The sequence below is a fragment of the Mya arenaria genome, chromosome 15 (genome assembly GCF_026914265.1).
Source record: "Mya arenaria isolate MELC-2E11 chromosome 15, ASM2691426v1".
NCBI classification, from domain to species: Eukaryota; Metazoa; Mollusca; class Bivalvia; order Myida; family Myidae; genus Mya; species Mya arenaria.
In genome coordinates this window covers 21,848,915-21,861,660 of record NC_069136.1, presented here as the reverse complement: position 1 = coordinate 21,861,660, position 12,746 = coordinate 21,848,915, and the positions used below count along the sequence as shown (strand labels likewise).

General features: G+C 34.7%; 1 protein-coding gene across 1 annotated transcript; it reads right to left on the bottom strand.

Moving 5' to 3' along the window:
• Nucleotides 1-1,435: 1,435 nt before the first annotated feature.
• Nucleotides 1,436-12,250, bottom strand: LOC128218979 (uncharacterized). Its single transcript, XM_052926766.1, has 12 exons — nt 12,132-12,250; nt 10,963-11,403; nt 10,740-10,835; nt 10,409-10,602; nt 9,852-10,038; nt 8,198-8,316; nt 7,524-7,911; nt 7,084-7,212; nt 6,541-6,670; nt 5,538-5,676; nt 5,095-5,302; nt 1,436-4,632 (listed from the first exon to the last, which is right to left on the bottom strand). The coding sequence occupies exons 1-12, from the start codon at nt 12,148-12,150 to the stop codon at nt 4,553-4,555; spliced, it is 2,130 nt and encodes a 709-aa protein (XP_052782726.1). The 5' UTR covers nt 12,151-12,250; the 3' UTR covers nt 1,436-4,552.
• Nucleotides 12,251-12,746: the final 496 nt, after the last annotated feature.

The window sequence follows — 12,746 nt, the reverse complement described above, 5'->3', positions numbered from 1 at the left end:
TACAAGAAAATTTAAAATAGAATTTGTGTTTATTTTGAATAAAATACAGTTAAAACATGGCATTTACAGTTGAAATTGTCAAACAATATTCACATAGACATAAAATACATTAATATTTGACACAGTTTCTTATAAGTACCCTATTGATTTATAGGTAACCCTTTGTCCGTCCGTCTGGAAAACTGGACGCTGCACTAATTCAAAAAGTATTCAAACTATGTGTTATGAGATTTGTTGGCTGGACAAAAGTGGTTGCTTTGGCAACGATATTAGTGAAAATAACACTTTGATTTGACCGCTGTATAACTAAAGAAAATTAAAAGCTACTTCATGAAAGTAAGCTTGTGGGAAGTTGGGGATTCAGGCATAAACTTGTATGGTTTTCGTCAGACAAAAATGGGAACTTTGGCAAAGAAAACAGTAAAGATGCGCTATTATTCCCAAATAAGATTAAACACATTTAATACAATTGTTTTAATATACCAAAAGGATGAACAAATGTCGAAAATAATGATGCTTATGAGGGATACCGAGTTTAATTTAAAAGAAATGTGCAGAAAACACGGTATTGCTACCATATGAGACCATAGTAGATCACAGTAAATCTTTAAGCATTCACCAATAATTTAATATTTTTGCGTATTCAACTATCAAATACACAGTTATAATATTGTTAATAGTAATTCATATTTTCCATAAATGCATTGTTTAGTAAGTAGTCAAAGGTGTATCACTCAAAATGTGTGTTTGTTTTAGTTGTGTATGTAACGTTTTTGTATAAGAGTGTCACATAAAAATGTCATGTGTTTTTACTGTCATAACTTAAAAAATTATAAAATATGCATTCTTGAAACTTGGTGTGTACAGTAATAACTATTTGGATATTAAGCAAGTCCCTAATGTTTTGTCGGATGTAAAATGTTCTTGCTATAACGACGAAAATAGTGAACTATTTAATTTACACAAAGGGTGTAACAGCTACGTTCATGAAACTATGACAACTATCCTCACTTTTTTAATATAAACATATTACATATAGACACTGATGAGATCGAGCATTTTTAAGAAGCCAGTCTCCTTCCCTTTAACATCAAATATGTTTTGACGCTGTAAATGATTAATCGTATTTCACTTACTTAGGCCATCATGTTTTAATTAAATGATTTACAAACCCGCCGACCCTACTTTCTGTGAAAATGAAATAAAAATAAAAGAGATCATGATATGTTTTATTTTCAATTCATCCGCCGACCTTGTAAATTAGGAGCAAAAGAGAAAAAAAATCGTCACTTAATTTTTCCCCGAAGCAATTATTTCCCTTTGTCGTAAGGCATTCGGACCTCACTCGGCTTCTTCCAAGCTTGCCGGAAAAGGCCGAGTTGTTACGACGTGTTTTCGCTCGTCAAGGGAGATCACTCTAACGACTTTCTTTATCTGTCTGCAACATGGCGGCAGTATCATTTCTTTTCGTACAAAAACTGTTTTAAATCGCAGGGAAGAAACTTGTATCAAATCAATCGATCTTCAGATTACATTATCGCAATTCGTAGCAGATTTTCTAGCTGACAAGGATGTCCAAGTAGATCGGGCAGCTGATGATGACGCGGAAACTGCGATCAACACCGAATTCTGGGTATTGAAAGCATTTATATTTGGGTATGCATCAACATGATATCAGTTTTAAACAAAAAATAATCCAGAATTAAGAAGATACAAATATAAATTTTTTATTAGTTTTGTTGAAGAAAAGTCCAGAATTAACATATCTTCACCACGCTGTAGTTGAAATGCCACTGCTATAAATGTTGGCTTAATAATCGGGCTAATGTCACGCATCTATATGATTCACCCCTATTTAATGTACTTAGTATGACACGTTGGTAAATGGACAATTTTATTTGACAAAGACTAAGAGTGCCAAACTATCACTTTGCAATGAAGTAAACATTGTAAGGAAAAGTGCACCTGGTGCATAGCTACAACATTGAGCATTCAGGGATATTTGTTTATTCTTTTGTCATTTAGATTCACATATTTCTTAATTTATTATACATGTTTATGACATAATTATAATGCTATTTTTTCTAATCTGAGCCAAAGTGAAAAAAAATCCTAATTGCAGAGAGTGTGGCAAGCAGCGTGTGGTTTACAAGGCCAAAAAGCTTTCCTCTGCCGAAAAGAGGTCGATAATGCGAGTACTGGAAGAACTTGTGTATGCATGTGGAAATCCATTATTTCACGCTGATGTCTACCATAATACAAGCATCAGGAGAAAATCAACTGTAATTCTTTGATGGAGGCTGCATATTATGCAGGTAATATTATTTTTTAATATGTTGCAAGATATATTAGTCCTGGCAAATACTGAAGTAAGCAGAGCAGAAAGAAGCAATTGTGGAAATGTATCAAACTTATGACAGGACTGTCTTTATCCGGCAAGCAGACCAGCTATATTCAAACATGTTTATATGCTTAGCCTTTTTATCGTTAAATATTAATATATGTAAAATATGGTGATACTGCCTGCTGTTATGTCAACACAAAACATCTAACATTTCCAGGAAAAACGATGCAGTTTGACGATGTTTGCTTCCAATGTTGGGACACGGAGCTGGCTGAAAACGAAGACCTCAAACGCGTGATAGAGGAGTTGGGCATAGTTCGTCAGATTTGCCAGACCTGTCTTGAGCATGGAAAACCAGAGAAGACCAGGAATGCATTGAAAGTGAAAAAAGGAAGTGACTACAACATACATTTCTCACAACATATGTGTGCAAGTGCTTGAAGCCTGTAATATAGGCAACTGTTGTGAAAGTGTGACTTTGGCGCTTCATGAGGTTACAGAGTCAGTAATATTTGTTTTAATTGCATGGAATTATGCAGTTGATGTAGGTGTAGATAATTTTATCAAGTGTGTAATACTGCAATGATCACACTTGTCAAAAATGGCATTCAGTTTATACTGTTATATTTTATAAGGTGTCAAGTCAACACAGTTTATCTAGTCATCCCATAACATGTTCTAGTTCAAGTTTGATGAGCAGAGGTGGATGGTGTTCTCAAAGTATATTGAGTGAAATCTTAAATAGTATGACTTTAATATCTGGCATGTTTTGATGGATATTATTTCATTAAACAACACTTTAACTATGTTGTTAAAAATGTAGACCCAATAAGGAAAAAGCTATGATACAACACATACAAGTAGGGATAAATATTTATTTATGTAAGATATCTTACACTTTTAATGAAAATTATTATTGTAATAGATGAGATACACTTATTTTCAATTAATAAATAGAATTTTGAGTTTTAAATAGATGTTTGTTATTTTCTGATTGAAATAAGTAATTCAACCCTGTTAAGCTTAAGAAGTTTCAAGAAATCAGGGCCTAATTGTTCTGTGCATCTGCCTACCCTCTATCGCATGTCCACTCCATTATAAACTCCTTAATGTTTACCACATCTACATGTAGCTTATGTGCAGAAATCTTCAAGGTCAAGGCCCTGTTGTATTATTTAGCCAAATACACAATACAAACACTTGCATTCAAAAGAGGTTTATTTTGCAAATACATGAGTATTGCTCTAATACATGTACACAGAGACCCCTCATACTAGCAGGCTTGAGACTGGCTGGGTGTTTAGTAGTGCTATATACCTGTATATATGTGAAACCTGGGTTAACATCTAAAGGAACTGCCAAACGAAAAATGCCAAAACAAGAACAGACATCAAAATCTCGTTTTTAGGATGAAGAAATGTTTTTATAAAATCTCTGCCAGAGGCAACAGTATTTTTTTCACAGTTCATAATACAGAAATTCCCTAGACAATGCACTAAACAATATTCAAGCGTGATTTGTCTCTACTATTCAACATCTTTTTTGCTTCAAAATCTGTTAAAAAGGTTTTACTGTTTTCCATATATCTTAAACTTTTTTTTATTTGTACACAAATATGTTTCTGAAGTGTAAAGCAAAAAAACCCAGCTGTTTAAGTATTTTTGAAGTAAGTTAATAGAAGAAAAACGTGCATACACATAATATAAAGCTTTATAAAACAATATTCTGAGTTAAAAATGAAAATATGAAAATAAAAATAAAAATACCTTTGGGTACTTTTATTTTTATTTTTTTGGTCGTCCGCTCACTTTTTTTGATTTTATTTTTATTTTTATTTGCCCCCCCCCCGACTCAATTTTTTTGAAAAAAATCTCGTAAATCATTTAATAAAAAAATGATGGCCTTATAAGGGTAGGAAAGAGTTTACATTTCCCAGAAATGTGTTAAATATTTAAATGTTTAAAATATCCATATTTAAACTGATTGTCAAATGACTTTTTACCTATATACAACACATAAAACATCAGCTATGGAACAATAAAGCTAAAGAAAATAAACTTCTAAAAATATATATGTTCAGTTGAAATGTTCGATACTGTCCCTAATGATATAAACCTGGATGGATATTGTAAATAAAAAAAAAAATGTCCACACTTCTGTTTTTTCGCACACACGTTATGCGGTCTGGTACGGACAACATGTGAACTGTTACACTTGGAGCATGTCCTTTGGATTAACTGACGAGAAGGCGTCCTCCAAGGCGTCCATTAACGTTTGCCCGCCGACATCTGAAACAAATTGTACAAAATGTTTTTACTTGACATAATATAGGTTGATTAAAACGATTGTTTTCAATGTAAATGCACTCTTTTGTGTAACCCATTTAAAATAATTGATAAAAACTAATACGATTTGTGAACAGATAAAAAAATAACCATTATAAATGGGGGGGGGGGGGGTTCTCAATAAATGATGCCGGTGGCCACAAATTCCCGAGTTATGAAAGTGCCAAAATTTCGCTCTTATTTTTTTATGTGTCTGTACGCAAATCGTGTGTTGAAATGAACTTCTCGATGCCACTTTTGAGGCGGTCCATATTGACTGCTTCTATCAATACAAAATGGCGTTTTGATCGTGCATGTTAATCTGATCAACAAGCACGTTTTGTTAAGTTTATTTTAATCAGTGAGGTGAAGAAGCAAAATGGGGCGCCTTGAAAGAGAAACAATAATGTCCAATTAAAAAACTACCATCATGGATGACCAACTGCACGACGTCTGTGAAGTCCCCGATTGTATCCTTTACTCTAGGAGTATGTGTAAATTCCTGGAAGAGGCTCACAAATCGCTCCATCTGCGCGTACATCTCATGTTTGTGGAGACCAGCAAGGGGAAGGTCGTTCGCCATCTTATATAGAGTTCGCAGTGGAGTGCAATATTCCGCGATGAAACAAAACTCCTGAAAGAGTAGAAATAAGGTTTTCAATTATATTTCCGAACGATTTTTCACATAAAAGAGAAACATATTTTGATCAATATTTAAAAAAAAACAACAAACATTCTGCTTTTTTTATTTGAAAGGAAGTACAAATAAGGAAAAAAACAAACATGTTTTTGTTGAAAGCAATTTTTATGAATACTGACTAAATTGTCTGTACCGTAAACTACATCGTATACAATACAAAAAGCCTTACTTTGCCCGTTTCCGAGTTTGTATACCTAAAAGGTATTAGATACAACGGCCTTCTCTGCTGCGCCCCAGATGATAGATACACGGGTGGGAGACGCAGTTCACCAAATGATTCCACCTTTCTCTTGTCATCCAATGACAACCTTTGAAACAAAAATAACCTCTCACCAATAACCCAAAATAACTATGGTTACCGCATGACACTTTTAAAAGTATGCGCGCGCACATGTTTAAATCGCTTTTAGTGTTGTGCGGGAAAACCGTTCTTTTTCTTTTGTATATAGAGAATTAAAAAATGAAAACATATATCCTTGAAATACAACGGGTCGATGAAAATAAGTAGTAAGTAAATAACACTATCATATATTAAATAACTTTATTATTTGTATTGTTCTGAAACTTTCGCATTTACATTTGTGGCTTGCAGTATTTCTAAAAATTATTTGATATAGCTATTTCAGTGGCACCAGTTAAATTTAAATATATGAGCACATCACAAAACAGTTCACCTTTTAAAGTTAACAACGATACAAAATCAACGTTGTTAACTTGATAAATGTTCTGAAAAATCGGTCAATTACCGATAAAGTCGTTACTGTCTATGAAAAACGTCAATCACATTCGGAACTCCTCGGTCATTTTTATCGAAAACAACCTCGGATGTACATCAGTTAAAATAGTTCGTAATTTTTTTTAATTATATCTATCATTTATTAAATATAGTGTTTTAGAGTTGTTTTTATTGATCTAAGTTTAAATTGATTGCCAGTGAAGAGTATTATTGCAAACATAATTAAGATTCCCAAGAGTTAAGTTATAAACTTTAACTGCTTAATAAAATTACTATGCGATCTACTTGCAGCGGACTTAAACGTGCCATTATTTGAGTATGTAAACCGACCAAATACATCCGAGGTTGTTTTCGAAAAAAATTGCCGAGGAGCTCCGAATGCCTCAATCAACCCGAGTGTTCAATATGATTTACTTATAAAAATGTGACAACATACCCTTTCATAGCAGTCTCCGCCACCTTCTGGTCAATTGTGCAAGATTTGTTGCAAATCACGAACATCTTTGGGATAAGACCACAAGTTATTTTGTTCTCTCTCATAAATTTGAACATTCTTTCGCGTAAATCTGCATGAAATACATAAGACATATATTTTCTGAGTATGTAATTTCCTTCATTTTATCATTTTCATGTGTTCAATTATTCTACTACCACATTGACGTATTTTTACCGTTATCCAACAGGTTTAAAAATGGTATGTTTAATGTACATTTACATTTCAATCCGTTAGATGTTTACGTAAATTACTAGTATTTAGCACGGTGCTAGCTAGACTGCAGAATGAGTGTAGTATGGCTTTGGAGAATGGTCCAACTGTTAGGTATTTATTCAAGAATGTACGATTATTTTGTTTTATTATATTATTATTTTTGCATATCAAGACTAAATGCATTCCGCTTTTCAATACAATATTCCTGAACCTACAAATGTCTGTGTTGTATATGATAGGACATGTACGGATTAAAACTCTCAATATTACCAAGGTGTCCCTCATCCCGTGGTGAGCGTAGGAACAGGGTGTGACGCAAGTAGTTGGTCAGGTAGCCCGACGTCAGCCCGGTGGCCACATCACCCGCGGGTAGTCGATGCTCCATCTCGATCTTTCCGCCTTTAGAACAAAGAAAAATGGGCATACGATATGCGATATTGACAAGCCGCGAGTCGTCGATAAGTCAAGACAATGATATTATGGTAAATCGTTAAGAAAAATAAACTCGTGGCTGCATTATCCAATCCTAGAGACCAAGACAGTTGCATCATGTGTGTGACGACTGGCAATATTTTAAAAACGCCGGATTAAACACAGATTTAATGGTGAATAACTATCAGATTTTAATTCGAGAATAACTGTCTGTTTTTAGCAAAATGAAAAAAAAAACATCTATAAGCAAACAGCTACAATACATGTTGATTTATTACCTTTGACTGTGTTTAAAATATTCTGCAGGTACGTTGGCTCACTGGCGTTCAGTAGTGTCACCCAATTGATTGTTTCCGGTACCTCGTTGGTGTTTAGTTCTCGAAGCACAATCACCAATCGAACTTCATTCCGATCAATGCTGTCAGCTAAAATGTCATGGCATTGTTTCGAGACGAGCTCGTCTCTAAGTGATTCCTTCGAGAGAATCACAATGTACCATTCGACAGTTTCGTTACCAACATCCCCAGCATACGCAGAAACGCGGACTTGTTTATTCTCCAAAAATGTCTGGATATCTCCTCCAAGTTCTCTATCAAGTTTTTCGTTTTCTGTGCATATGATAACAACTTCTGGTGCTGAGGCACGATCGGCACCTGAGCTCTCGACCTATACGAACAATTTATATTCTATGATTGTGTTGTTTTGTATTACATAAGGGTCATTACAAAAGAGTTAACCACATAATGCACTTCTAATAAACAAAACAAAGCTCAATAATAGTTTATCCCTTCATTAAATGTATAATTTAAATTTAACAGAAGTTTCATCTCTATCGGGATAAAAAATCTGTCATTTTACTATAACTTCTTATGCTTCCACAAAAGATAGGGACGCCTTTAAACTGCATATTAAAAAGCTTTCTGGAACAAAAACACACAAAACTTGTGTTTACCTCGTCCCTCTTATATATCACGGTTTCTTTATGTTGACCAGAAGTTGGACTCTCCTTTGCAGCAGTTGCGCTTGCTTTGAGGGCATCGTAAAGTTCTTGGTAGTAGGTCCTCTTTTGATCTAAAAACAGTTCATACACAAAAAATAGAGCTTACTCGTTAAGTTTACTATAATTAAATCGGTTTAAGCCTCAAGCGAACATTGGCCATCCTTAGGTGGAATACATGGAACGACACGTATTTTGTTGTTGTTGTTCTGTTATTTTTTGTGCTTCCTGTTTGAGACGTTTTGACTTGTGCCCGTATGCACTTTATGCTTTGTTGGAAACTGCTGGGACCGGTATATGGTTAATGGCTCGCAAACTGGTCATTCGGAACTCCTCGGCCATTTTTTTCAAAAACAACCTCGGATGTATGCACGTACATCAGTTGAAGTAGTTCGTAAAATTTTGAATTATATCATAAATTAAATGTAGTGTTTTAGAGTTGTATTTATTGATCTAAGTCGAAATTGATTGCCATTGAATTGTATTATTGCAAACATAATTAAGAATCCCATGAGTTAAGTCACAAAGTTTAACTGCTAAATAAAATTACTACGCGATCTACTTGCAGCGGACTTAAACGTACCACTTTTCGAGTATGTAAACCGTCCAAATACATCCGAGGTTGTTTTCGATAAAATGGCCGAGGAGTTCCGAATGGCAAACTGGTTTGACCCCTATCATCAGAGAGTTCATACTAAGGTTCTATTGGAAAGGCTATTTAGGCGATAAAAAGAACATTGAACGATGACGATTTTGAAATCTTTGTAATGGGTGTGTTTGTTGTCCTATGACGTTGAGCTTCACTCGTTTAAGTGTTGGGCCTGGATCCGTATGCGTTAAACAGGATATTTTAGGCTATATTGAGTTGACCCTGAATACAGTTTACATTGGCATGGTATTATAATTATTGTACAGTGTCCGCTTAATATAAATACATATAAAGAATCAGATTAGCGTTAAACTATACTTAATTTCGAGCTTTTGGAATAGAAATCACCGGTTATATTTATTAAACAAAACTGGCATACCGGAAAAAAATGTAGCTCTTTTTCAAAAAAAAGTAGCCAATTCTGATATTAAACAATACTTCTGTAAACAGTATTTTACTTTGTGGACCATATTGAAATATACTATAACTTAACCATTATAGACAAATGTTATATAGTAAAATGTTAATAAAACGTGTTTAAAGGTTTTTTCGTAAACATGCGAAATACAAAATTCTGAAAGCAGGACCACAGGTAAGACAATTAGGAATAGGGATGTTAGCGGGAATATAATTATGTAAGATCATTAAGAAAGAGTTTTTAACAGGGAATATGAATAAGACAATAACGAACTGGTATGCAAGCGGGAACAGAGGAAAATAAATTATGAACAATGTGGTTAGCGGGGATACAGGTAGGTCTAGGAACGAGAAAAGTTTACATGTAAAACACTTAGGAACTGGGATGTTTACGGGAATACAGATAAGACCATTTTGGTATCGGCTTTTAGCGGGATACAAATACATAAAATTAATAACGGGGTTGTTAGTGGGTACACGAATAAGAAAATGTAAAAGCGGGAATGTTAATACAGATAAGAAAATACGTAGTTTTAGACATACCGTCATATTTAAGCATAACAATCGTCTCGTTATAATCTTTGTTCTTGGAATGGTTGAACACCTTGTTATAGGTGTAGTAAAATCGGTCCAATTGGAGGCGACTGTCGACACCAGACATCAGGCTTCGCTCTCTCAACTCGTATATAGCAGTCAGAACATTGGGCATATCGGCGAAAAATCGGTATTTCTAAAAAAATGGACATAGTGTGTGTTTTCCAATGTTGAATAACTAAAGGATATTCTTCTAATGTAGTTACAAATAAAAAGAGTTTGAGAAGGTTTCAGTTATTATTATTTTATGATGATTATCATAATAATAATAATAATAATAATAATAATAATAATAATAATAATTATTATTATTATTATTATTATTATTATTATTATTATTATTATTATTATTTATTTTAATTATATCGTATAATTATTAGTGGTGGAAGTAGAAGTAGTGGTGTTGGTGGTGGTAGTGGTGTTGGAGGTGGTGGTGATAGTGGTGGTGGTAGTAGTAGCAACAGCAGCAGCAGTAGCAGTAGCAGTTTTTTATATTTAAATCGAACCTCGTCGCCTTTTTGTAGTGTGTAAACTGTCAAATGGAATGGCCGGCTTTTCCCCTGATAGTCTTCTTCAAAAGCCTCAATCTTCTCAGTGACTATTTCGATTCCAGATGCATCGTCCCTCCCAGAGAGCGACGGGTGCGTTTTGCAGGAATACGGCAGAAGCATGTGGTATTTGAGGTTTACCAATTTTAACCCTGGAATTTATTGTGACATTTTCTGTGACAATTGAAATACTGATACACTGAAGAGTCAACACAGCAGACAGATAAAATCATTGCATATACATATAAAATGGACTGTTAAAGCAATACGATTATCTGAATATACTTACTGGGAACCATGAAAGTAACGAACCCAGTAAAATGGTTGAAAACCAGTCCATGGGCTAGACTGCCGACGTGCAACACCTGTGGAAGTGCAATCCGCTCTGCAAGAAAACATAATTATTTAGAATGTAGTTCTCTTTCAAGTGTATTTTAAGGAAGAGACTAGTTTTATCATTGAATCATTGAATACGTTTAAGCATCGATGTTAAATGAAACAAAACTACCTACCTTTTAAACTAGATTTCACTTTCTCGACCCAGTTTTGCTCTTTGAAACTTATGCAGAGGGCTGGGACATTTTGAAGAACACCTGTTCGAAGTGCGGGTACGTCTTTTTCATCTATGTCAACAAGCAAAATCCTCAATACTAAATCGTTATTCCCGCCGCGATGCTGTGTTTGTTCTATGGCAAGAATCGTTTCAAGATTTATCCAGGAACTTTTCTTCGAATTTTCTGACAGCAAGAGAATTGTGCGATGCGATTTTGAAATCAACTTTACAATATTGTCAAACACAGATTTTCCTGGAGTAAACGCCTCCGAGCAAAACTGTGCAACGCATCGAATTCCCTGTTTACTAAGCTCATCATAAATCCCCTTGGCTTTCTCCTCATCTTCTCCAGAATGAACGATGAAGACATCCCACTCGTATCGTTCTCTCTCGTTCGGCTCTGCAAAATTACAAACACAGTTCATCAGTATGTGTATACCAAGTGATAAATTACGTCATGAGTGCTACGTAGGAAGGCAATATTTTGCTTCGAATAACAATTTGCGGCCATTTCAGATCTAAATTGATTGGACTACAACGTAAAACAAAGATAACTAATGTTTTGCTTCACCATTTTAAATAAAAAAGGGCAGTCTATGCCCCTTAAAGGGCCTCGTTTTGTTTAATTACCGAAATGGATAAGGTGATTACATTCCTCAAACACTTCGACAAACCTGTTTTACAAAACAATGGTTGGACAGTGCTCCATCAGGCGGCTGCACGGTTTGTGAAAGGTTCGTCGAAGTGTTCAAAGAAACTAAATTTTCAATCAAATTCTGGTAAAAGACCGAAGGCAGGGTTCTGTAAGCGGCATAGACTGTGCGAAGAAATAGTAAGTAAATCTATCTTTGTTTAAAGTCTCAATTCGAAGCAAAATATTGCCTTCCGATGAAGCATTTATGACCCAATTTATCACGCACACTGTTCATGTACATTACAAACCTTTTTGTAAACGTCTTATATACTTACGTGTAGCGATCGTGGCATCAATTCACAAATTTAAATTAATTAAGACAATGATTATTAAAACAAGATCAGTTCTTTTTAATTTGCAATTGAGATTGATGTCTCCGTAAATAAATATAATCAAAAACCCAATACAATTGCTATCCATTCCATTCTACCTACCTGACATATCCGATTGCATATGGCATATGAAATAAATAATATCCTATGTCACGTCTACCTGACTGATATCAAGCTTGTCCTTTTGTGAACAAAGGCGAATGCCGAGACTATTAATAAACGCTTTGAGGGTGGAAATTACAATTACGTTCACAAAATCACATTGGAATTTTTCAACTGGAATTCCAACTGATGTAATGGAATACCATTACATCAGTTGGAATTCCAGTTGAAAAATTCCAATGTGATTTTGTGAACGTAATTGTAATTTCCACCCTCAAAGCGTCTGATACAAAAGGTGGAATTCCAGAAAAAACAAGAGCTGTCGTAAGACGGCGCGCTCGACTACGCCGCTTTGACTTAGAAGTGAATACAATAACAATTTAATATGTGCCTGTAAAAAGCAATAAAAAAATCAAATTAAAAAGTAAACAAGAATCGCGATATGACAAAACCGGGTTTTTAATGATTGGCAGAAGAGATTCAGTTTCAACTGCTTTCTTCTATTTTTGTAACAGTGACCTTGATCCTAGGGGCCACAAACACAATCCCATGGAAGTCCTCCATAAACTCTTCCCACATATTAAGTTTGGTCACAGTATGTCAACCATAACTAAA

Excerpts from the sequence above, each read along its gene's own strand:
- LOC128218979 (XM_052926766.1), bottom strand. Across the intron at positions 8,317-9,851 it reads TGTTATGCTTAAATATGACG|ATCAAAAGAGGACCTACTAC; the intron begins GTATGTCTAAAA and ends AACTGTTTTTAG. Across the intron at positions 7,912-8,197 it reads TGATATATAAGAGGGACGAG|GTCGAGAGCTCAGGTGCCGA; the intron begins GTAAACACAAGT and ends TTGTTCGTATAG.